Consider the following 25,736-nt stretch of genomic DNA (forward strand, 5'->3'; position numbering starts at 1 on the left):
CTTCATGTAGGAATCACCCCCTGCCACCTGAGAGCCCCTGCCCACTGTCCCTCAACCCTCTGCAAACAGTAGCTATTATGAGTTCACTCTCCATGGATGGCTTCTGGGAAGTGCCCTCAAAGCTGACAATTAAAGGGAGCCTTTCATTTAAACCTCACTGGCTGGGGACATCCTCTTCATCTCTGAGCCCTGGGTCTAGGGGTTTTCTCAGTGTTGACCGGGAGCAGGCAGGGAGGGGCAAAAGGTCCATTGTTGAAGAGGACTCTCCCTGCCTAGCAGGCCCAGCATGAGAGTCCCGGGCTTGTTCTCCAGGTCAGGCAGGAAGAGATGCCTGGCCCCTACCCAGCCTCGGCCCAGCCCTGCTTTGGAAACTGTCAGCGCTGCCGGGCCTTTGGCCAGGTCATGGCTGTCCGTGGGGAAGTGGGCTGCCTCATCCTCTGGCTTCGCTTGTCCTTGGATCTCTCCCAGTGCCTTTGAGAGAAGATGAAAGAACCTGGGAGCTCCCGTACCCGGAGAAGTCGTGTCTTCTCATCCGCATTCCCCAGCAGGTGATTGTGACACAGTCCTTTTGTCCTGTGTCAGACCCTGCCTTTAGTCAAACCCTTACCTTCTTACTTTCCCTAACAACAGTTCCCCTCACGGCCGTCCCTGAATTCAATACAGTTCTTCATACTGTTGCTCAGGTCCATAACTTAAGAACCATCTTTTTTTTTTTAAGAATTTATATTTATTTAACATTTTTTGCTGTGCTGGGTCTTCATTGCTGCGTGCGGGCTTTCTCTAGTTGCGGCGAGCGGGGCTACTCTCTCGTTGCGGTGCACAGGCTTCTCATTGTGGTGGTTTCTCATGGAGCACGGGCTCTAGGGCTGACGGGCTTCAGGAGCTGCGGCTTGTGGGCTCTAGAGCACTGGCTCAGTAGTTGTGGTACACAGGCTTAGGTGCCCCACAGCATATGGGATCTTCCTGGACTAGGAATGGAACCGGTGTCCCCTGCATTGCAAGGCAGATTCTTACCCACTGGACCGCCTGGGAAGCCCTAGGAGCCATCTTGAGTCTGGATTTTTTTTTTTTTTTTTTCTTTTTCACCTCTGCATCCCACCCCCAACAAAGTCTAAAGTCATAGAGGCTCCACTTTCTCATATTCCCCCACTGCCCTTCCTCCACAGCACTCTCCTCCTCTACCCTCCATCTTCCTGTCCAGCTTCATCCGGATCACCGCAGCAGCCTCCTCTTGGAGCTCCCTGAGCACACTCCACCTTCTACAGTCTGTTCCCCTGGTGCAGCCAGAGGACCCAGGAGACCGTTGAATCAGACCCCAGCCCTGCTTACAGTCTTCCTTAACTTCCCATTGTATTTAGAGTAAAATTCACTATATGGCCCCACTGCACTTAGAATAAAATAAAAACTTCTTTTCAGGCAAATAATAATAATCAAATCATTATATGTCAATTATATATCAATAAAAAAAGACTCAAATTCCTCACCATGGTTTTAAGTCTATTCATTCATCTGGGGTTTATTAAGCTTCTATCTTTGATGTGAGTTCAGTCCCTGGGTCAGGAAGTTCCCCTGGAGAAGGAAATGGCAACCCACTCTAGTATTCTTGCCTGGGAAATCCTATGGACAGAGGGTCACAAGAGTCTGACCCGACTTAGCAACTAAACAACAGACAATCTTGTGCCAGACACTGTTTCAGAGACTAGGAATATGACAAAACAAAGATTCCCACCATCATGGGCTGACATTCTTGAGAAAGAAACTAAATAAAGCAGTCATATTTGTATATTAGTGGTGATCAGTATTCTGGAAAAAATAAAGCTGGGAAGGTGTGGATGCTATTTATAAAAAAGTGGTCAGGGGAGGTCTCACTGAGGAGGTGGCATTTCCTCTAATCTTCAGGAGAGGAGGCTATGAGCCTTGGGGATCCAGTATCTAGGGAGAGTGTTCCAGGCAGTGGTAGCAAGGTATCACTATGTTCAAAGGCCTTGAGACTGGAGCATACCTAGTATGTTGGAGGAACAGTTAGGAGGCCTAAAGGCAGAAAGGGAAGAGGAACTAAAAAGCCTCATGAGGAAGGTGAAAGAGGAGAGTGAAAAAGCTGGCTTAAAACTCAACATTCAAAAAATTAAGATCATGGCCTCTGGTCCCATCACTTCATGGCAAATGGATGGGGGAAATATGTAAACAGTGGCAGGTTTTATTTTCCTGGGCTCCTGTATCACTGTGGACAGTGACTGCAGCCATGAAGTTAAAAGACCCTTGCTCCTTGGAAAGAAAGCTATGACAAACCCAGGCAGAGTATTAAAAAGCAGAGACATCACTTTGCCAACAAAGGTCTATGTAGTCAAAGCTGTGGTTTTTCCAGTAGTCATGTGTGGATATGAGAGTTGGACCATAAAGAAGGCTGAGCGCTGAAGAATTGATGCTTTTGAACTGTGGTGCTGGAGAAGACTCTCATTGAGAGTTCCTTCGACAGCAAGGAGATCAAATCAGTCAATCCTCAAGGAAATCGATCCCGAATATTCATTGGAAGGACTGATGCTGAAGTTGAAGCTCCAATACTTTGGCCACCTGATGAGGAGAGTTGACTCACTGGAAAAGACCCAGATGCTGGGAAAGACTGAGGGCAGAAGGAGAAGGGGGCGACAGGATGAGATGGTTGGATGGTATCACCGACTCAATGGACATGAGTTTGAACAAACTCTGAGAGATAGTGAAGAACAGGGAATCCTGGTGTGCTACAGTCCATAGCATTGCAAAGAGTTGGACCCAACCGTGGTGAAAGTTCAGAAAGGAGGGGAGAGTAGGAGGGGAGCTGGGAGAGACATGAGGACCAGCATGATCAGGATGTGGAAGAAAGACCTTGTGGGTTTGTTTGAAACCCCAGGAGTCTCAGGGGTTTCAAAAGCTGGGCCAGAAAAAAAACAAAAAACAAAAAACTGGGCTGGGCTGGGTCAGGGCAAGGAAGGCCCCAGCAGCCTTTCCTCCTTTCCTTGACTTTGACGTGTGGCACCAAGGGAAGGTTCTGAGCAAGCGAGGGAGGGATTTGACCTGATTCAGGTGTTCGCAGGCTCCTTCTGGTTTCTTGTGAGAAAGAGAGTTGGTGGTGAGTGGAGGAGCAGAGAGATGGTGAGGCTGCGGCAGAGGTCCGAGTGAAGACAGGAGAGGGTGGGCAGGATCAGGGTGTGGCCATGGGAGAGAGGAGTGGATTCCATACATACTTTGAAGATGGAACTGACAGGATTTCCTGAAGAACTGAATGTAGGGTGCGAGGAGAAAGAGGACACGGGGTGACTGCAAGTTCTGTTGCCTGCAAGCTGGGAGGATGGAGGCGCCATTCTCTGGGACAGGGATGATCATGGGGTGACCAGGTCTGAGAGGAAGATCAGGGGCTCAGCTTTGGATATTTACACTCGAGACACCTCTTAATGTGACAATATCATTTATCTGTATTTATTTATTTATTGCTGCGCCCCACCCCCCGCATTAGCCACTTGAGAACTGATCACCCTTATGCTCAGAACCGTATCGTCAGCACCTGAGAACAGTGCCTGGCACACAGTAGCTGCTCAATAAGTGTCTATTGAATGAATGAAGATAGATAAGTCCACAAAACCTTCTATTGATAACTTTCGAGTCAGCCAGTATCTATTCCAGTCTAACTCCCAGGTCCATTTCGTGAATCCCGCCGGTGTTTGTTCAAATGTCCTCCTTCTCAGCAAAGCCTATCCTGACTACTCCATTTACATTTCAGCTTGATTTTTCTCCATAACACTAATCCCCTTGGAATATACTAACATATATATTATGTACTGAAAATTTTTTGTTTGTTGTCTCCCTTCACTCGAAGCTTCCGCGAGGGCAGGGAGTTTTATCTATTTCGTTTAAGTGGCAACGCACACAGCAGGCGCTTAATAAATATTTGTTGAATTTTTCTTGCTGAATGGGATACATGCCACGCCTGAGCGGGTTTTCGTAGTAGGACGGCGAGACCCGCCTTACGAATCATCCGCGATCTGGCCCCGCCCACACGCAGAGGCCGGGCGCGCTCACGCGGGAACAGGGGGCGCGGCTCGTCCACGAGCTGAAGGGCGGCGGAGAAGCGCGCTCTGCGCAGGCTCCGAAAGCCCCGAGGCGGAGTCTCAGGGTCTTTTGCGTTAGGAGGCGCGCGCGCGGGAGGGCGGCGGCGGCGGCGGCGCGGTGCGCAGGCGCGGCGGGCAGTGCGCAGGCGCCGGCGGAGGGCGGGCTTGGAGCAGCTGAAGCGGCGGCGGCGGCGGCGGCGGCGGCAGTGGCTCGGGCAGAGGGGCGGGAGCAGAGGCTGGAGCGGACGGGCTCGGGAGAGGCGGCGGAATGGTGGACTACCACGCGGCGAACCAGTCGTACCAGTACGGCCCCAGCAGCGGGAGCAATGGCGCTGGCGGCGGGGGTACCATGGGAGACTACATGGCCCAGGAGGACGACTGGGACCGGGACCTGCTGTTGGACCCGGCCTGGGAGAAGCAGCAGCGCAAGGTGCGCGGCCCTTGGGCCGGACGGGCTGGAGGAGGGGGGCTTCCGAGAGAGACTGGAGGCCGGGAACGGGCTCGGAGACCCTGAGACGGGATCGGAGGGTCTGTGGTGAGAACTGGGCGTCCTGAGAAGGAATCGGCGGGTCTGGGAAGGGGTTTGGAGTCCTGGAAAGGAGTTGCAGAACTTGAGCGGGGAATTGGGAGTCTGAAAAAATAATTGGCGGCTTAGTAGGGGATATGGAAATCTAAGACTAGGAATCAGGGAGCCCGAGGCAGGAATTGGAGCGTCTGGCCTGGGAATGAGGGGAAATCGGCGAGATGATTGGAGGAGACTCAAGAACGGAATTGGGTCTGAGGCGGGATGAAAGGGTCAGGATGGACTGGAGATGGTCAGAGGGAAAAGGGGGAGTCTGGAATGTGTGGGTCAGGATAGAATTCGGCATCAGGGGAGTCCGAGGAGGAGCTGGAGTATGGAGGGCGTTATTTGGATTACAGAATCCTCTGAAGAGGGTTGGAATTATGGGACCCCCAGGGATGAAGCCCCTTTCATTCTAAAGGGGATGAAGATTCTGGAAGTGGGTGTGAAGGGACCCAGGGCTTGGTGGGTGAGGATGGGGAGGCTGCTAAGGAGGTCTGGATTCTGGCACTGGTGGGAAAAGTCAGGGAGCTGTGAATCAGAGGTTTTGAAGGGGCGGAATATTATCAGGGGTGCCCTATCCTACAGGGAAGAGCAGAAGATTGGGAGATAGAAGAGGTATTGGTGAGGCCAAGGCCTCCTTGATGAGAGGCCGAAGGGGGATAGAGAGAATTTGGAGTATTCTGAGAAGGGGTTCTGAAGAATTGATGGAACGTAGACAAAGCTCAGCAAAGGGTTGGTGTTGCCGGAGGCAAAGGTAGCCTGAATGAGGTGAGAAAGGCGGGAGAGAAAGGTCGGAATGGCGGATGGTGGGAGGGAGGTGTGCAGAGTAATGAAAGTCTCATTAGAAAGGGAGTGTGTGATGGATAGACCGAGAGAGGAATTTGGGCGTGAGGGCTTCTGGAGGTGCCGTCCCAGGACTGGAGAGTGTGTTTATGTGTTGTGAAGGGAGAACAAGTTGTTTGGGGAGGAGGGGCTGAGAGTGTCCAGAATTGTCTTTTGGGGGTGGTGATGAGGAGCTCGTTCTAAAGCAGGGTCTGTTTTCAGGTTGGCATGTTGGGGTGTGGAGGCAATTTGGGGGGACTCACAGTGGGGAAAGGGAGATCAAAAGGAGTGGGAGGTGCAGAGAGGGTCGGGTGTGTGTCTGTGTGTATCTCTGTATGTGTATAGGTGTATGTGTGTGCACATAATCCAAGGTGGTAGAGAGCAGGGAGCTCCAAGCTGCTAGAAGAGAGGGTTTAGCGTGCGCAGGAAGAGCTAAAGAAAGGAAGGTGTTGAGGTGGGTGTGTGTCTTGGGAGGGGGCTGTTTCAAAGTGTGTGAAGAGGGTGGGAGGTACTTACTATTAGAGGCATGTGGTAGGTTCGTCACACCTGAATTTTCTCTCTGGATTCATTACCGGTTATGTGGCCTTGGGCAAGACCCTTGATCTGTGTGGTTTTGTCATCTGTGGAATGAGGAGGGGTCGAGGGAGTCCCTTCTGTGATTCTACAAGGCTGGATGTGTATGGTGTTGGGAGAGTAGCAAGGGGTTTGAGTGTGGCTGGAAGCCTCTTGAGGGTGTGAGCTTTTGCTTTGGGGGTTCCGTGCAGGCAGCCCAGGCTGGCGGGGAAAGGGTGAAAGGAACAGCTGTGCCAGGCAGCCTGGGGTGGGGCCTGGCTTAACCGTGGGGTAAATTAGCAACCTCTGCTTGAATTTCCTCATCGGTAGTTGGGTGGGGGGGGCGGTGTGGGGGGGTGGCAGCTCTGTGGTGATGTCCTTATCTGTTGCCCCACCTACCTCCCGGTGGGCAGGTTGAGATAATCTGACATAAAAATTCTTTTTGAGGGGAGAGACCTAGCCTCCAGTCTCAACAATAATTTACTGCCGGAGGCAATGCTGGGTTGAAAAAGGTTAAGAGTTACTCAGAGACCTGGGAAGTTGGGAAGGGAACAAGGCAGGGTCCATGGGGTCGTTTCTTTGAGAAAACCTGGGCTCCTTCTCCAGCTCCCGGTGCTGGGGGAGAATGAGCTGTGGAGTCTCTTGACTCAGGTGGTGGGGAGTAGGGACCTTCCTTCCCTGTCCCTTGCTGACTCCTACCCCTCCCACAGTGACTCCCTCTGCTTGCTTCCACTCCCTTCTGGGAGTCAGGGTGTGTGCTCCTCCGTGGTTATAGTCTCCCTTGCCTGCTGGGTGAGGCCAGGGCACCCTTCAGGCTGGAGCAGGAACCAGGACTCACTGGCATCCCCAGGCCTGGCTGCGGTTGTGTCATCCCCCGCATCCCGTCCTCAGGGACCAGGCACGGTGGAAGGAAAGGGTGGCTCACAGCCCCTCTCAGAGCAGCTGTTTTAGATTCTCAAGACGGGCCAGATCCTAGCGTGTCCGACTTTATACAAGTGTAGCAAATATTTACACGCAACTGTACTTTGGGGGGAATATTTCACTGCTGTGCGCCTACCTATTTTGGGGCGGGCATCTTCTCTGAAACGGGAGAAGGAGTAATGGAAAGGTATAGACGAGTCTGTGCTGTTTTCTTCCTTCTAAGAGGACCCCCACCCCCATCCCCCCCCAGACTGGGTTTTCCTGCCCGGCATTGCCACTTTGGCAAGTGACGGATTGCCCTTCTTGCCCCTCTAGGGCTGAGCCACGGACCACAGAGAGGGTGGCAGTCTTGTGAGTGTGCTGTGCGTACTCTCCCGCTCTAAAAGGCTGTGTCCAGGACAGCTGTAGGCCCCTTAAAGCGCGTGGCAATTGAATTCTTCTAGGAATTAAGCAAGGTTTGGCCCAAGGCAGAGGGTGCCTGTGGTTCCCAGTGGTTCTCACATCTACCTGAAGCCCTTCTGGGGACCCTTGTAACCAAGGCATTACCTGATAAGTAGGTTATGCAACAGTTCTGATCTGGGAAGGCTCTACATGTTTTCTCCAGGGGTGTGGGGGGAAGGACTGTTCTGGTCTTTGAGCAAATTCTTGAGCAATTATAGCTCTGGGCCAGAGCTCCCTCTCCCAGTTTCTGAAAGAGGCTTGAGTAGCCTTGCCACCCTTGCTCTGCTGGACAGGTGAGGGCACTTGGTAGCCACTCCCGAAGCTCTCATCGCAGCGAGAGGAACTGCCTCCTTTGCTAAGCTGGCGTGGTCGTGGAAACATCCCTGACTGCTCACAGGGCCCCAGTGTTTAGACCCTGACCTTTGGCTTGGGCTCTATTGGATTTGAGTTAATTATTTGAACGTTCTGATGGTGTCTTGTTTTTCTCCAAGTAGGGTTGTTTTTCTTTCTTTTTTTTCCTTTTAGGCTGATGAGAGAGACCTCAAAGTAGCCATCTGTTATTTTGTTCCATTACTCTTAATTGCTTGCCTCTTAGGAACTGGCTGAGACTAGCAGATCCTTAGCAGTTTTTAAAAATGGAATAAGTTACTTACTGAAAACCAAAACCAAAAAAAAAAAAAAAAAACCCAGACTCAGTTGTCATCTAGAATTAAAGACTGTACCTATGTGAGGTGGAGAAGGAAATGGCAACCCCCTCCAGTATTCTTGCCTGGAAAATTCCATGGACAGAGGAACTTGGCAGGCTACAGTCCATGGGGTCGAAAAGAGTCGGACACAACTGAACGATTAACACACACACACACACACCTATGTGAGAAGCGGGGCAGGTATTGTTTGCCTTCCTGGGAGAGGGGTAGGGAAAGGCACTCAGCTGCTAGCTTCTGTCCTCGGTCACTCCCCCCTGCCCCAGGTTTTAAGAACAGGGCTTTTCTCGGAAATAGAGACACAGACGAAGGGAACTAATGTGTGGATACCAAGGGGGGAAGGGGTGGGAGGAGTTGGGGGATTGGGCTTGACACATACACTCTTGGTGCGATGTAGAAAATAGATGACTAATAGGAACTTACTGCACAGCACAGGGAACTCTGCTTCATGCACTGTGGTGACCTGAATGGGAAGGAAGTCCAAAAGGGAGTCGCTTTACAAAATGATTCATTTTTCTGTACAGTAGAAGCTAACACAACGTTGTAAAGCAGCCGTACTCCAGTGAAAATTAAAGAAAAGAGCGAGAAACAGGGCTTTCCTGATGCCTGCCTCAGAGGTGAGGTGAGGGAGGTTGGCCGCAGCGCAGCGCCCCTTGTAGCCACTCACAGCCATTCAGCCAAGGGCTGCAATCCAGTTGGTGCCGTGGAGTGGCGCCTACTGCCTCGTCTAATTCATTTCATTCTCTGCGCTCTAGGGCATGGGCAGGATTGCCCTCTGCCTTTTGAAGCACCCTCCCTGAGTCCAGCCAGGAGGCTCCTTTGGCAGTGGGGAGCTGACTCACTGTGCAGTTGGAACTGGTGCTAAATAGTTCCATTTAATGGCAGCTGACGGCCTGGCCTCGAGCAGGCTGCCTCATGGGAAAAGTTTGGTGAGAAGTATTGGAGGAAAACAACCCTGGAAATGAGGATGGGGTTTTAACATCCAGGTGCAGCTGGTGCTGTCTAACTCCTGAGATGCAGTCCAGGAGGTCAGTGAAAATGTAGATTTGCACCCCCAAAGGGCTTCCTCGGTGGCATCGTTGGTAAAGAATCCGCCTGCCAGTGCAGGAGATGCCAGGGACGTGGGTTTGATCGCTGGGTCCGGAAGACCCTCTGGAGTAGGAAATGGCAACCCACTCCAGTTCTCTTGCCTAGAAAATTCCATGGACAGGGGAGTCTGGCTTGCTGTAGTCCATGGGGTCACAGAGTCAGACACAACTGAGCGCACACGACAGCCTCAACAACGACAGCCCCACAAAATGTCCTATGAATCGGATGTCAGAGGATCAGGGACAAGGCTGGATTCCAGGCTCAAGTCTCTGGGGTGGGGAGTTCTACTGTTTAAACATACACTCCAGTCACGGCTGAGTTTGGCCAGACAGCCCCCTTTTACAGAGTTAAGTGAGTGAGTAGTACAGTTAGCTGGCAGCGCGGGTCTAGCAGATGACAGCAGAGAGAATGAAGCCAGAAAGGCACCGATTTGGGAAGACTCAGGGAATTTCTGAGACGGTTGAGATGAACACTTCTGGCTTTCGACATATTGATTTATAATGTGCCGGGAATTGTACAAGCCTTTGACCAGACTTAGGGTTGTTCTTTTTTTTTTTTTTTTTTAAAGGATTCCCTTTTATTTTGTGGGGGAGAAGGAGAGGGAAAGGGCAAAGATAATTAAGGAACAGCTGTTTGCTGTAGTGTCACTTGCTTATTCAAATTTTCTGAATGGCTGAATTAATCAGCATGTTTATCTCTTCTCTGGCATTCGGAATGTTCTAGATCAATGGTTTTCCCAGCTTTATCCTTATTTCCTTCTCTTAGTGATGTCCCTGTTTTCATCTGTCTGGTCACTTCCCTTCTGTGGCTTTTATTTTATGTATTTATTTTACAGAATAACAAAAGCACTCATGTTACTTTAAGTCTTCCTCCCTGCCCCCCACCCCCTTCTTTTTTCATGGAAATAGGAGGTGAGTGAGAGCAAGTTGGTAATTCAATGGCAGCGGTAACTGAAACACTGACCTACTAAAAGGTGGGCGGAAGCTTCCACTTGATTTGATACAGATCCTGTCATCCAGGGAGGTTTGAAAGACCTTTATGTCCCCGGTAGTTTGAGAACTCCAGATCAGTCTCCTTCAGGATGAAGTTCAACTTCCAAACATCAAAGCCTCAAGCGCAATTATAAGGAAACTTAGTTTTACAGTGTTGCCCGTCTAGACCAGAATTTGTTATAAAGCGTCTGCGAGCGGCACAAGTAGCACTTGCTTTTCTTCAGGAAGGTTTATGAGTTACATTTTAGTTAGTGACCCAGGTATCAGGGAGTATAAGGTTCAGTGAGTCAAGCGAAAACAGAAATCATTTAAGAAGTCCAGCCTCTGTTTAAAGAGTGATCTTATTGGGAGGAAAAATTAACCGACCGGTTGGGAGGAGAAGGATCCGCCTCCACCAGAAAAGGGAAAACTCTGCATACATTTAACCGGCAAACATGTCCTCGTATCAGAAGTTTTGTCCAAGTAGCAGTCTCTCTGGGCTTATAAAAACCCCAGGGACATTTGTCTTGGTGTTGTGCCTTTTTCGGTTGTGTTGTTCCTTCATGTCCTTCCCCCTCCCCTTTCCCTCGTAAACAACAGATGCAGTAACTTGGAATGTCCGCGGAAAGTCTTTGAAAGCCGGTTGGTGTAACTTGGTTGCCATCTCTTTAGTCTGAGCAGCAGTTACTCCAGAAGAGGCCAGAGGCCTTTTTTCCCTTAGATGTAATTTACTGAAGTAGCCTCTAAAAGCAAGTGAATTGAGCTTTAACTTGGGATTTGCTGTTTGCCACCTGTTTCTGTACTGGCTCCTGCCTTCCTGGGATGGGATGAGCCCCAGCTTCCCCAGGAGTGAGGACCATCCTGTGTTTCCAAGAAGGCACAGTGGTTCTCCAGCCAGAGCGGCCCTCCTCATCCCTGCATCGTGCTTGGCTCCGTACTTCCTAAACTTCAGTCATTTGTGATTTTTTCCATGGCCCGCGTTTGCTTTTATATGCTTAATAATATTCTTCTAAGTCAATTTTGGGGAAATTTATATGAGTATTGCCAATGGAAACCCCAGCTTCCCTGGCCATAAATAGAAGGAAACTGCACAAATAAACAGGCTGGAAAGAAAACAATGATGTGAAGTTCTAGCCAGCTACAGGGTCTAGGCCTGAGGCCTGCTCCTTTGTCAGAAGGAGATTGGCAAGTGTCCGGGAGGTGTTAGAGACCCAGAGAACCGAGCAGAGACTTTCTCTTTGATGTGTTCAGAAGGTAGACAAGAGAATCAAAGGGAGAAACCTTCTCTAAGTCATTCAAGTTTCAGTGGAGAGCGTGGATAACTCTTAAAATCTCCCATGGTGTGCTTGCCATGCGTGGAAAAAACGTTATCTCACTTGACCCTGGCAACATTCCGAGAGTGGCAGGGCAGAGTGACTCAGCCAGGAACATGCCGCCCGTCCTGCCTGCCCGGCCTCCCACCGCACTACCCATGAACACGTCTCAGGACTGAGTGGCAGTGGGTTTTTCTCTGCATTCAAATATTATGGTTTCTTGTTTTTTTTTTTTTTTTTAAAGCGGGGCCACATTCTAAATAAAATAATTGTGGGTTTATCCCTTGTTCCTCATATTGCTTTTTCTTTTTTAAATTTTATTTATTCATCTATTTTTGGCTGCACCGGGCCCTTGTTGCCGCGTGGACTTTGCTCTAGTTGCGGAAGCAAGGGCCGCTCTCTAGTTGCTGCACGCAGGCTTCTCATCGCAGTGGCTTCTCTTGTTGGGGAGCATGGGCTTCAGTAGTTGCCGCTCCCGGGCTCTAGAGCGCAAGCTCAATAGTTGGGGTGCACCCATAGGCGTACTTACTCCGTGTCACGTTGGATCTTCCTGGACCAGGGATTGAACCCGTGTCTCCTGCATTGGCAGGCAGATTCTTTACCACGGAGCCACCAGGGAAGCCCTGCTTTCTCTTTTTAAGGCTCCAGCTTCCTTACACAAACACACTTGAAGTTTGGCTGCTTTTCTACGTGTGAACCACCCTGCTGCCCCATCTGGGTATTTGCATCCTCAATTCGGAAAGGAAAAGCAGTGCCCTCCTGCCGCATTAAGAAAGGCTGATTTCAATGTTCTGCTTCCAACTAAGAGAACAGAACAGATTCTCTGTCTCCGAGTGGAACTCTGGACATGGGCAGAAGTAGCTGTAAGTGGCAGATTCTGCTCCACAGAACACAAGTGAAGTCATCTCGGGAAATATCGTCGATGGTGTTGAAACAACTGAATGGGATGCTGGAACACCAGCAATACAATAGAATTTGTGTCTTCAGCTTTGGGCAGGAATAAAGAAGACATTGTGGTTTGTTTTATGCTTTTTAAAGTCCCCCCCCCAGCAAAAGGTGTAGGGCTGAGTGATGTCTGTTACTGGCTTTCTAGTGGGTTTTTCTTTTCATCTTTTCCCCCCTCCCTGAGGGCTGGTGAGAGTGGGTGGAAGCCGCAGTCTAGGTGGATGGGAGGCAGCGCAGAAGGCAGGCCGTACGCATTCCTTCTCGTCCCCCGTGTGTGATGGGAACGCATTTGGTCTTTTAACTTCCAAAGAGCCCAAGATGAAGAGTTTCCATATCTTACCTCCTGACCAGTAAAGTCTCTGATTCCAGCTCCAAGAATGTCTTAATTAACAGCCATCCAGGATGGGGGTGTGGCAGGAAGTCAAATAAATGCATTTCTTCTTTTTTTTCCCCCCTTTTTTCTTTCTTTTTTTTCTTTTTACATACACATTTCATTTTGGTGGCAGAGAAGGCTAGTTCGAAGTTAGGGAAAACACCACAGGAGGAAGCCTGAAAGTGAGCTACCAGAGCCACCCTGGGAGGTTGCCTGAGGGGGTGTCACACCAAGACTCTGTGGGTCTCCAGCTGGTGTTATTGAAAAAACAGGCCTCCCTTTACCAAGCACTGCGGGCAGTGCTGGAAGCTGGCGCTTCAGTCAGTGTCACCGGCCTCGGTGTGCACCCTCGGTATGCCCGTGTGCAACCATCAACACGTCGGTGCGCTTTGATCAGTCTCGGTCAAGGTGTGTGTGAAAGGTCTTTAGTTGATATAATCATGGAAACCCAACTGCTTAGTACTTGAGAGATGTGCCTGTGTACTGGAGCCAGCACCGGTGGAGGAATGTGGGCTCTTGGGTAGAAATGTGGTGCTGCCAGCCTGCCTCCAGGAAAGTGTCCACATACGTGGTGGCCGTGCTGGGTCGGGGGACCTCTGTTCTCTGGGGCACGGGTCAGCCCAGTCTGTTTTATCGATGAGGAGTGTGTGTATTTGTAAGAGAGGAGAGTACACGTGAAAGCCGCTGTTGGCTTTGTGGCTGAGGCGAGTGCTTTTTCTCTAGGCATTTAGAGTTGGAATCTCAGCTATGTGACTTCTTAACATCAGGGCAAAATGTGCCTGCATCTTTTGCCTGCTTTCGCAAACACTGACAAATTTAAAAAGAACTCTAAAGTTTCCAGCAAATCCCAAGCACAGTTCATCCCATGATAACATTTTTTTTTTTTAAACAAGCCACATCCTTCCTCCTCCAACTCTGCCAGTAAATAAACCTTTTTCTCCCCCATTACTCCCACCTCTTTCCCCCGCTCTCTTTTCTTTAAGGAAATGGGTATCTTTACATTAAACCTTTGTGTCTGATGGAAATATTAAATGCCTTTTGGGCTGTTGCTGGCATGGATTATGTGGGGAAGAGTCAGATTTTTAAAGAAATTTTACAGGCTGGTATGATCTTCCAGTTCTGGCCTATGAAGTATAAACTGCATTTCAAAATTCAAAATGTCTGGAAACAGCCAGCTTGCCAGGCTAGTTCAAGGGCAGTCTGATGAATCAACCCTTCTTACAGGCTGTCTGCTAACCAGCCCTGGAAGGTATCCAGCCGGTAAACATCACCAGCATCGTCAGGCAGTTTTTCCTGTGTGGGGTTGGGGGCGGGAGGAGGAGGAGGGATCACTGGAGCTACGCGGCCAAGTCTGGTAGGATATGACTTTCTGTAAAACAGAAAGGTCTAGAAAGGTCTGTATCAAGATGTGTTTTTCCAAGATGTTAGGCCTGTAGTCACCCAGCACCGAGTGTACTGGTGGAGTGAGAGGAAATACCTAGACCAGTTGGGCCCGGGGGAACCTTCTTAACCATTTTGGGAAGCAAGTTTTCCCTTTCCTTTTGTAACTTTCACTGACTCAGTGACTCAGGGACAACCCATGGAAGAGAATTCAGTCCGCTGGAGTAATGAACCATTTCAAGAATGGTTGATTGATGGATCATGGCCCAGAGCCGTGGAAGGTCAGGAAGTGGCACTGGGCTCCTACCCGCCGTATGGAAACACCCCAGAGATTCAAAGGGAACCAGCTTTGACCATAAAAATACAAGACTCGCGACTCACATCGCATTGAGTTCTCTTCGCAGCTACCTTAGACTTGAGAAAGTTCTGGGCCTCTTTATAAACAGCCACAGAGGCGGCCTTGCCAAATACGGCCTGCTCCAGGGCCACCGGGTCAGCCTAGGAGACAACTTTCTTGCCTAAAAATAAGTCTATGTTCCTATCGAACATTCCAAGCATTGTTTAAACATGAGACTTGTGAGTCGCAGTTCAGGCCTCGTGGGTTCAGTTACGTCAGAGTGTGGGCAGTTGAGGGTCTTCGGGGAGCTTGGTTCCCCACTTTGGGATTGGCCCCTGGCCACCAAGGAAATCAGATGACCAAACGAGAACCATCTCCCAACTCATTTCTTTATGTTCCTGATCCTCTCACAGGCTAGTGGGGAGACAGCAAGCACATAAATAAAACAAGGTAATTTCAGATGGGATTATGCCCTATGAACTTAATAATAATAATAGCAGCTAGCTAGGACTCGGCTTGGCATTATTCTAAGAGCTTTATGTGGATTGACTCATGTAATCCTGTGAGATAGGTATTGTCACCTCTACAGGACAAGTGTGGAAATGAATCCTTTGAAGTTGAAGCCACTTGCCCAAGTGACAGAGCTAGGATTTGAACCCAAGGGGTCTGGTTTTCAAGCCATGTCTACACTACACTACAGTCTGGTGATTGGGAATAGCCTGGGGAGAGGTCGGTCAGGGGAGGAGGGCAATGCTGGTACTTCGGATTGAGAGGAAGATCTCTGAAGACTTGACAGTTTAGCTGTTCCCTAAGGGATGAGATGGGGTCGCAAAGAGTCGGACACGACTGAGCAACTGAACTGAAGGGATGAGAAAGGTGGCTCAGTGGTAAAGAATCTACCAGCCAGTGCAAGAGATGCAGAAGACGTGGGTTCAGTCCCTGGGTTGGGAAGATCCCCTGGAGAAGGAAATCGCAACCCACTCCAGTGTTCTTGCCTGGAGATTCCCACAGACAGAGGAGCCTGGCGGGCTATAGTCCATGGGGTCACAAAAGAATCGGACACGACTTAGCAACTGAACAGCAACAGTCACAGGAGATGAGAAAAAAGGAGCCAGGAGAGCACTGGGGGACGGCTGTTCCAAGCAGAGGGAAGGGAAGCATGGCGGCCCTGAGCAACAGAAAATTCAGGATGGTCAGAGCAGGGCATGTACGATAGAGAAGGTGGGCAGAGCCAGCTCTCTTGGAGCTTTGTTGGAAGTGGTGATGGGGCCCAGGGTCTGTCAGTGCAGTCCTCCTTAGACCCCGGTAGGCCAGCAACCTCACGCTTCCAGACTTCTGGCCCTGCCAACGGTTTCCCCTCAGGCCCCCTAGACAGGCCAAACCAGACCTGACTTCTAAAGTGGGAACCCCAGACCACGGAGCATTAAACCAAACAAAGGCTTCAATTATCTCCATGATCACTGCTCCAGTAGACACCTGTGTTTGATTAAAGCCTTGGTAACTTTTGAATCTGGAGTTTTATGGCACTGTGTTCTCATATGGCTTGGTCGTGTCTTTCTCAGAGAGCTTAACTTCTTTCCTCACCATCAAATTCCAGCTCCCTTCTGGCTCATCAAGAGGCTGCTGGATTCACAAGGTATCTTTGGTAAAAATGTTGTGTCTCCCTCTTTGAAGTGGGAAGCCAGGAAGCCCGATTTTTTTATTTTTATTTTTTTAACCTGGCTCTTCTAGGCACCTCCGTTTCGCTGTAAACCTCTTTCGTTTACTCAGTATCTCACCGTCGGCTCCTCTGGTCAGGTGGGGCTGTAGCTAGGACGCCTCTAGTTCAGAGGGGCGGACTTGCAGGCTGATTCATTCTCAGGCGTCCAGCTTTCTGTCCCCCGCTGGAGGCCGGTCCAGGAACCCCGTAGTTTGCATTTGGCCCGTGGCTCCCCTGTCGGAAGGCGCACCTTGTCAGACTAGTTGTGTGGCTTTGACTCAGCAAGGGAGGAACGCTGACAGCGCTCGGGGCTAGCCATGGACACTCCTGACTCCATACACAACAGCCGGGCAGGAAGCTAAGTTCAGGGATCATGCGCTATCCATCAGGTGAGCTTGGGCTGGAGTTCTCTCTGTCCTGCCCTAGCTGCGATCCAGCAGCAAAAACCATCCCTTCTGACAGAGTTTAAAGGAGCAAGTGAACATGAAGGTGGCCTGTGACGGCCCAGCCAGCCCTGCTGCTTCTGCTGGAAAGAAGACGGCGAGGTTTCCGTTTTCCTGGCAGCACATCCATGTGAACTTGTTAAATCTTTTAAGTAGCTGTATAGGAGGGGAGATAAAGGTGTGTGTTTTTATCCTTATCCCCTTAAATATAAAAATAAAACTTTCCCCTTATAAAACTGATTCAGAGTGGGAAGAATGTCTACGGCAAGTGGAAAACGGGTCCAATTATATTGAACTCATACCCCGTGATTGGGAGACGGCTGTAAGTTTCCACGATGGGTGGGTGGCTTCTTATGCGTTTATTTTGAGGTGAACCTGCTCCAAGCTGTCCCCACAGATAGAAAGGGCTTTCTGAGGGAGGAGGCTGTCTCTTTCCACCATGCAGTAGAGACTTGGAAGGTCTCTTGAATGACTTCACTCAGGTAGCAGTGTTAGGGGCCGCTGACCGAAGCGGGTCTGCTTTTGATAGCCAACCAGCATCTTGTGTAACATGAGTTGGGGCTTCAAGGGCCCTGGAGTCCGGCGCTCAGGTAGAAACATGACCGCCAGGGCCCTCAACAGCCTTCACTGGGCCCCTGTGCAGAGCAGAGCTCTGTGCCGAGCCTTTGGGGGTATGAGAGAAACCGGAGACCCGGCCTGTGCTCTCAAGGAGCTGGCAGGGTAGCTGGGGCGAGAGCGGAGCCACATGAGACCTCAGGAGGACACCAAGCGGCCCACAGACAAGCCCACAGCACTCTAGCTGTGTCCCAGGAGAGGAGAAGGGTGAATAAGGGCAGGTGGGGTCAGTCATGGAAGCCTTCATAAAGGAGGTGAGTGTGGTGGCGGGCAGGTGTCTGGGGGCAGGCATTAGGGGATCCCATCCTGCATGTGCAGTTGGAACAGCCTTCCTTAGCTGCCTCTTGTGAGCAGTCCCACCAGTTCCTCCCCTCACTGAGCCGTCTCTTTGGGGAGTTTCCCATTCGAGTCAAGGCACCGTGTTCAGTATGTCTTAGCCATCCATGCGTTTGAACCTCTGCATTGCAGGACCCCAGCTTCTGAGTCCCTATCTACTCACAGGTCCTGTGGCTTTCAGCGATCTAGGGGGCAGCTCAGACCCTTCTCCCCAGGGGGCTTCAGCTCTGACTACTCCTTTTGAGGCATGTGCTTTCAGCTTGCTGACGGTCCCTTCTGAATAAGCACAGGCTTCAGGAAAGAGGAGCAGAGGACCATCCCCTTCTCCTGACCTCTTCTGTCCCAGGGTTTCTTCAAGCCTTGTTCCTTACCTCTGGGTAGGTGATGCTCGGCACTGCCTTCTAGTCCAGATGACACTCAAAGTGGGGAACAGCGGTTCTGTGCTGATCACGGAAATGAATGGGGTCGAGTCCCGCGGGCTGGCTGGCTTGGCACACCACAGTAAACACACTATTGCTGGCATGAGGGTAGCCTCCAAGTGTTCTGCCTCAAGAGTTTATTCTTGCCTGCCAGCTCAGCTTCCAGGTGCTATTCTTTTCTTTAAATAAATGCCTTCAACTGGCTTGTGCAAAGTAAGAGTTCCCATCCCAGGAAACACTCAAGTGTGTTTAAAAAAAAGAAAAACCAACAAACTCTCCTCGTTCAGATGCTCTTGGGCCAAATGTGTGACTCAAATACTGCAGTGCCCTTCATTTGCTTTCCCAAAATTGACATATTCGAGTGGCACGCTGGCCTTACTGTGAGATAAGGTTGGGGTAGCTGGCCCAGGCCTCTTTCTTAGACTATGTGTGTGGTTTCAGGTTGGGCTTTTTCCTTCCTTCAGATGATGCTTGAGAGCCACGACAGCGCAGCTCGTGCATATCGTGGCTGAAATCCTCCAGTAGAACCTGGCAACCATCTCTCCGATCTCACTCAGGATCAGGAGGTTGGCCATGGAAGGATTTGGTGGGGTCAGTGAGGGTGGCAAGTGTCACCTGTCATGAGCCAGTCTGTAGCCTGGGCCCTGAAGCACTGCTTCTGCTGTCAGAGCTGCAGGCTGTTAGCATGGCCAGTTCCTGTTTCCTTATGGTTTCCAGGAGGAGTCTGTCTTAGTCCTTAAGAGGTGTCTCTTTCCCTGCTTTTCAAATGCAGAAGAGGGGAGGGAGGTGGACTTCCTTCCAGGAGAGAATAGGGGCTCACTCATTTGTAGTAGGGAATCTACATTGCTCTACCCACACTTGGGGAGAGGTTTTGGGGAGGAGGAGATGTTGCAGAGTATTCAGGAACAGAAAGTTTGTTGCAGGAACCCAGGCTCTGGAAAGAGATGCCCGCTCAGCCAGTGGGTGAGCTGGTGGGTGGGTGAGCCGATAGCACCCAGCCCGCCCACCAGACGCCAGGAGGCAGCTCAGATGTCACTGGGATCCAGGCTGTCTCCTGTCTCCAGCAGCTGCAACCCGGGAGGGGGTGTCGAGAGCACTGCTGCTCCTGTGCGAGGGTGCTTCTGGCGACAGAAGCAGGAGGCAGTGAGAGGTGTGGGGTGGGAAGAGGGTCAGAGCAGAGCCTTCAGAGGGGGATAGGACTGGGCTCAGTACCCGACTCCTCCACCTACTGGTTGCGTGGCTGTGGGCTGGCTTAAGCCTGTGTCCTCCTTTGAAAAGGGCCACCATCCTACCTCACAGGATGATTCTAAGATTGAATAAGAGAAAGAGTGTGTCTGAAGCGCTTGGCACAGTGCCTGGCACCTTGTCAGTCCTAATTCATGTAGCTTCTCAGAATTCTTTCGGCAGCTCACCATCCTACATCCAGGTGGGGTTTGCTGCTGGCATCTCCTCTTCAAAGGAGTTGGAAGGGTCTGCTGAAACATGCAGCTCATTGGAAAACCAAAATGTAATGTATCCCCTTTCCTAAAGCCCTCCCCCGGGGAGCTCTGAACCCTGAACCCAGCCAGGGACTTCAAAGCAGCATCCACTGTCAAGGGGCAACTGGAATGCGAGACGCAAGTGACATGACGAAGCCCTGTCCATGACGAAGCCCTGTCCCCAGCCTCTGTGTCCATCTGGGCCTCGTTACCCGGGACGTCGCTCCGTGTTTCTGAGTTGCCAGCCCTAAACAATTTTGTGTCTGCGTGAGCCACAGGCAGGGCTGGCAAGGCTTTTTTTGTAAGTCAGCTTGTTACTAAGTCAGCCTAGGGGCTCTTTCTCAGGTCCTCTTCTTTCCCTGTCCCCTTCCCCACAAAGCAAAAAAAAAAAAATCCTTATCAACTCAAGTTAGAAACAACCTCCAGCCAGTCAGGCCACCTTCTTTCAACTGGTGATCAAGCGGAAAGAAGAATGGCCTCCCACTGATAAGCCCCAAAATAACCGCCCCAAAGTGCAGTCAGACAGGAGCCTTGCTCAACTGCTGGTCCAGAATGTTGGGCCTTCTAGAGCAGCGGTCCCCAACCTTTTGGACCCCAAGGACCGGTTTCTTGGAGGACAGTTTTTCCACAGACCGGGGAGGGGGGATGGTTTCGGGATGATTCAAACACGTTACATTTATTGCGCACTCTATTTTTATTATTATTATTAATACGTCAACTCCACCTCAGATCATCAGACATCAGATCCCAGAGGTTGGGGATGCCTGTTCTAGAGGGCTTAGAGGAGCGCTCCCGCCTCCTTCCCCCAAGCACTTCTCACGGCCAGCTCCATCCTCTTTTCCGCCTGCCTCCTGCCACCCCCCTCCCCTTCGCGAGGTCACTTCCTGATGCCATTCCTCAACTTAGCCCCTATCCCCCCCAAAAGCAATCAAATCCACAACCTAATAAGGAAAAAGAATGAGGAGAATGTCCGCCTCCCAGCCTCTCGCCTAACAGGGCGCAGGCCCGCAGCAAATTTGGAAAATGTTACAACGGGAGCGACAACCCACTGGTGGGAGGTGGGAGTGGGGCCTGTTTTCAAGAGCTGCCCATTGCCGGCCCGCAGGCGGGACCCTGCGGGAGGGCCACCTGGTTTGCACTTTCCAAATCAGGTGGTTGGCACCCTGCTCACACGCTGAAGTGAGAGGAAAGTAACATCAGCTGCACCTCCAGTTGGGACTCGCAGGCCTGGGGTGGGGTGGGGACAACACGTGTGCTTGGAGACACCTCCCCTCCTTTGCAACTGGGACTCTGCAGATCCTAACCCTTTCTGCCTCTGAGATGAGCAGTTTTCTTCCCCTCCACTGTGCCAGAGTTAAATTAGCCCTGGCGTTAATGAAAACTTGTCGACACTTAGAGTGGTCCCCCTCCCCCGAAACCTGTCACCCCTCCTACATCATTATCCCGGGGCACACCAACCCTTTCCATTCTCCCTTTTCTCCATGGAAGGAGGGACAAACCCCTCTCCGCGGGGGAGCCCCAGGGAGGGGGGCTGGCTGAGCCAGACCTGCTTGTTTGGGAAGGTCAAGCTTAGTAATTAACCTGAACGCTTCAGGGAGGGGATGAAGAAGGAACCAGGCCTAAGGATGTGCCAGGCCTTTCAAATGGCTAATTATCAGCAGGCATGAGGTCATCCGTAAATACATCTAATTCTTTTGCTGTAATTAAGGTGCTCATTAAAAGTGCAGGGAGGTTCTATTTTATTTTATTTTTTTTTTATTAAAGGAAAAAAACACAAAAAAGCCTTTGTTTCAAATTGACAGGATGGCTTAGAACAGGCGGAGGACTCAAGGCACAGGACTAGTTTCCTGCCGAAAGAGCCTTTACAGGAAATTCACTGCAAACAATATTGGTGACCCTGCCAAGGAGGCAGACCTGGGTGATGTCATTGTTCGAAGCTGTCACCGCCAAGCCTGGCCTTGGGGGAGGAGGGCTGGTGAGATTAGAAAGTGTGTTTGTGTGTGTGTTGTCTAGAAGAGGCAAGTCAACTGAAAATCTGGGTGGGAGAGAAATCACAGGTGGGGGGAGGTCTTTGGAATATTCTGAGCTAGGTTCAACTTTCTTATTTTTCCAAATTTAAGAAAATTCTCTGTTACTATGTTTGCTCCTTAAAATGCTGTTGCTTTTTCAGAAACAGCCTTTTCTGAGCCATTCCTCGTTCTGTGCTTTCTTGGGTAACTGGCTGTTACACTCTGGGATTTGTGGCCCACAAGGCAGGAAGTTAGACACCAGGTAAATGCTCTACTGCTTTTCTTGGGAGGAGAGTCTCCATCGCTGAGTGTGGAAATGGAGACACGGGACTAGATTACCATATCTGCTTCTGCCACAAAAACCATTTTGGAAAACCACCCAATGCCAGCATGTGGGCATCTATGAGCCGCTAACCTTCCCATGTACCTCCAGGAAGTGTCTGGAGCATCTATAAAGGACAAAACTTTGCATCTTGTCATTTTTTTCTGCTGGCCGGAAGTCTAACAGAGAGGCATAAACAGAGTCTTCAAATGAAAGCAACAAAAATAAACTCGAACCAGCCCTGCGTGAAGACGTTAATGCAAAATATGCCAGCCAGCTTACTATTTATATGGCACAAGGCAGTCATCAGGAGATCTAGGCCTGGGCTAAGGAGGGTTATGTCTTTTGAGGTGCCTGTTCCTTAGAATTTCAAATAACCCAGGGGTGATGTACTCGGACGGGGTTGTAATGCTGTGTCTAGTTTCATGCTTTGCCCAGTTCAGTCTCTGGCTCAAACCTCTGAAATACTAATGCAGGATCAGGACACAGTTCAGAGTGGCCCCCACCCCCACCCCGCACCCTCCCCTCCTTCAAAAACATCCTAACAGCTTTAGAAGGAAGTTTGAGGATTGAATAAGATAGCCGTAAGTTTCCTGTGGTTCACATCCTGTAATCGCTTAGTGTTCTTTTTTTTTTTTTTTTTCCTCCTCACTCAACTAACATTTACCCACTCACTCACAGGGTTAGGTTTAGAGATACAGCAGGGAAGAAAACCAGCCTAATTCCCAGCCTCATAGCAGGTCCATCGTGGAGGGGAAGGTGGACCATAGGTAGAATGAGTTTGCAGTCTATAGGCCCGCTGACATTGCCTCCTTGGGTTCAGAAAGCATCTTCCCAACAAACCCTACGTGTCTTGGAGCTCAGGTGTTCCGGCTGCCTCCCTTAGAAACCCACTACCAGCTGAGTCCTGAATGTCTGGTTCTTGGTGTGTGGTTTTGTAAGTTTCCCAGGGCTGAGGAGTCACCTTGGGATCCTGCTTTTCCTGGAACTGTCCTGAAGTGGGACACATTGCTAGAAACGGCCAACAGATCTAGGCAAGAAGGAGGCCCCTGCTGGCCAAGGAAACCAGAGTTGGCAGGCATTCCCCTAGTAGTGGTGTTTCTAGAACATCTATGTGGGAAAAGCTTCAGTGGCCTAGTCCGGTCCAAAGTGGGTGGATAGGGGACAGGTCTGGAAGCTGCAGGCCTGTTGCTTTTGCCCAGATGGAGGATATGTATGAGGCAGCTGGGGAGAAGCTGGTGATGGGGCTGGTGGCCGACCACACCAGTGCCTGGGGAGATGGTTGCCTTTGGATGGCTCGAGCTACAGCTCCATTCCGGAGCTGACTTGTGCGCTTAGAGCCACGTTCTTGTGGTAACTGCCAGGAAGCTGAGCCCACTGTGGCCTCAGGAAGTTGGTGAGGTTAGCGCTGCTTGCTTTTCTAAGGGCAGGTTGACGCTGCATGGGCGGAGCCCCGGGATTTTGTCCTTTGGGGACACTGTGGTGAAAATCCTCTTTTGGGTTGCTGGCTCCCTTGCTCGTTAGGTGTCTTGAAGCAGGAGTTGAGAGGAGGAGGGAGAGGTAATAAGTGCAGCCCAGCCAAAAAATCTCCAACGTATATGGAAAACTTCAGTGCTTTCCTGATCTTTTGTGGAAATAGCTGTTCACTCTTAGCACCAACTGGAAAGTGTTGGCAGCTGAAGGGGATTGTTCCTCCAGGGCCCCTCGGAGCCAGTGTGTCTGGCGTTCCTAATGTCTTCCTGACCTTACCTTTCTCTTGCGTGTCACCCATCTCAGCCTCCCAGCCCCATCATTTGGGGCCTGGAAAGCGTGTGTTCTAGATCTCCCAGGAAATGTGGGGTTTCCACACCCTCTACCCCACCCGGAGTTTCAGGCTGTTTGTGGTGCATAGAAGATGCTGGGACTTGAGGGGGGTGGTCAGAGGAGGCTGGGAGCGGAGTCAGGGCAGCTTTGCTCTGGTCCTCTTTGAGGGGCAGGACGGGGCTGGCTCTGTTGGGTCATGTAGGGTGTCCCTCCGGGTGGGTGGCCCTGTCTTCTGGGCCACTGGGGGCGGCGGGGGGCGGGATGTGAGTGCTCCTGGTTTTCTTCTGGAGCGGAGAGACTGCTGTCTGGGTTATCGAAGGGCAGGTGACAAAAACCAGTGGAGGAGCTTGGGTGGGGACCAGGGCTGCCACCACTCAGCTTCCGCTGATTGTGGGCCTGGAACTTCATTTTCCAGAAGTTTGGAAATCCAGAGTTTTACAGGGCAATTCATTCAGTTTAAAATACGAGCCCCCAAACCTGGAGGCCATATGAAACAGGCCCCCAGAGCTAGGGATTTGTGACCTCTGACCTCGAATGTCTGCACGGCCTCATTTTCCTCTCTCTCCTTTAGTTCCTTCTTTCCTCTCAACTGGATTGCTGCTGCTAATCCTCTTACTGGGAAGGAGAAAATCCATTTTCTTTTGCTCCTTGGTGGTGACAGCTCTGATAAAAGGTGGTTGAAATGAATGGTGGTTAAAAAAGAGGGCTTGCCCTGTCTGGTTTCCCCTCTCTGGACTCTTTTCCCCATTACTTGTAGATAAAAGGATCGGCTCCTCAAAATTCCTCTCACCATATACGGATTTTTAGGATCTGGCTCCACATTTCTGTGAACAAAAATAGTGGAAAGTTGTTTTTTGTTTTTCATTTGTTTTTGTTTTAGAAGGCTCCAAACAACATTCATACAAAGGCAGCTATTCTCACACACAATGACCTGGTGGACAATGCCAACCTTCAGAATTAACTGCCAGTTCAAACTTTGCAACCCAGTGGCAGTCGTACAGAAATACTCATTTAGGATTGTTCAGCTAAATTTGACTTCTGGAAGGTCTTGGCAGCCCGGGTTTTGTGAAAGAGATCAATTCTAAGATCTGTGTAGATAGAAAAGCCAGAACACAGCGCTAGTCACTGATGAGAGAGTTGACGGATTTCAGAAAAATGGGACATAGGTGTGCAATAATAAATCTAACTTAAAAAAAAATTGACACTTATCCCTGGAAAATTCATGCAGTTTTTTCCCTAAGCTCTAATTAAGTCCCTGTTTATTGGATTAATGGCCCCACAGAAAAAAAGATCCTTATCAAGCTTTGCATTTGGGAAAGCTTTGCATCTGTCTGGCTGGGAAAGGCCAGGAAACTCCCCATAAAGGCATTGCCCTCAACTTTAACTTTTTTGGGCTCCGTTACCTCCTCTCTGGTCTGAGTACTTCCTGGCTCGATTGTTTTCTCAAGCTGGCCTTGAGTCCTTAGATGTTATTTGTGTGCCTCGAAATAGCTGGAGGAAAAATGGTTGTAATGCTTTGCATTGCTCCCTGCCTGTCCGGTGGATGGAAATTCTCTCTCTCTTCAAGGATACGGGCTTCCCACCCAGGAACACGGCTGGGTGGAGAAGACCTTATCACCTCGGCTGGTCTGCCGTGTTATTCCAGTGGGCTCTTGCCATACCTCAGGGCCTGGGCTGAAAAAGTTTCCAGCTTTCCACCAGTCGGCAGCCCAAGGTGCTTTAGGATAGAGAGCAAGTCGGTAGGGGTTCTCATCAGTGGGCTTCACTGCCAGCCATACAGGCCACCCAGGAGTGTTTGTTACATGAGGCTCTGTTTGGTTTCTTTGATGTGTATCTTTTTTGGTGGATTTGGAATGAATGCAGGAAGAAGGAGATGAATTATGGAGGGGAAGGGAGGTCAAGCAGATAAGGAGGAGACGCTCTCAACGCCAGTTTTAAGTAATCGACCCCAGCACGATTGATGAAGGAGGTGGCGTCATCCACCCTTGCAGCCTTTACTGAGCATCTCTCCAGCTTGTGCCATAAACGAGGTACTGGGTGAAGAGAGGTGAGCGAGATAGTCCTTTCTGTCCTCGTGGAGCTCCTGTCCAATGGGGAAGATAGGCATTAAACAGCAG

The 25,736-nt window shown here is 50.5% G+C and overlaps 1 protein-coding gene and 1 long non-coding RNA gene across 5 annotated transcripts in view; one reads left to right on the top strand and one right to left on the bottom strand.

Annotated features, from left to right (window-relative positions):
* Nucleotides 1–4,299: 4,299 nt before the first annotated feature.
* The window catches only part of ACTN4 (actinin alpha 4), a 73,824-nt gene continuing 52,387 nt past the window's right edge, over nucleotides 4,300–25,736 (top strand). For all 4 annotated transcript variants that reach the window (XM_086352353.1, XM_086352356.1, XM_086352355.1 and 1 more), the window contains exon 1: nucleotides 4,300–4,512. In XM_086352353.1, the coding sequence (XP_086208479.1) occupies nucleotides 4,351–4,512 (162 nt within the window). In that variant the 5' untranslated portion in view covers nucleotides 4,300–4,350. The remainder of the gene's footprint in view (nucleotides 4,513–25,736) is intronic.
* Nucleotides 9,723–25,736, bottom strand: part of LOC147353780 (uncharacterized) — a 38,413-nt gene continuing 22,399 nt past the window's right edge. Inside the window, exon 2 of the long non-coding RNA XR_015145943.1 lies at nucleotides 9,723–25,702. This is a non-coding gene — a long non-coding RNA (uncharacterized LOC147353780). The remainder of the gene's footprint in view (nucleotides 25,703–25,736) is intronic.

The sequence above is a fragment of the Bos grunniens genome, chromosome 18 (genome assembly GCF_055505025.1).
Source record: "Bos grunniens cultivar Pamir isolate PY7600 chromosome 18, Bosgru_T2T1.0, whole genome shotgun sequence".
NCBI lineage: Eukaryota > Metazoa > Chordata > Mammalia > Artiodactyla > Bovidae > Bos > Bos grunniens.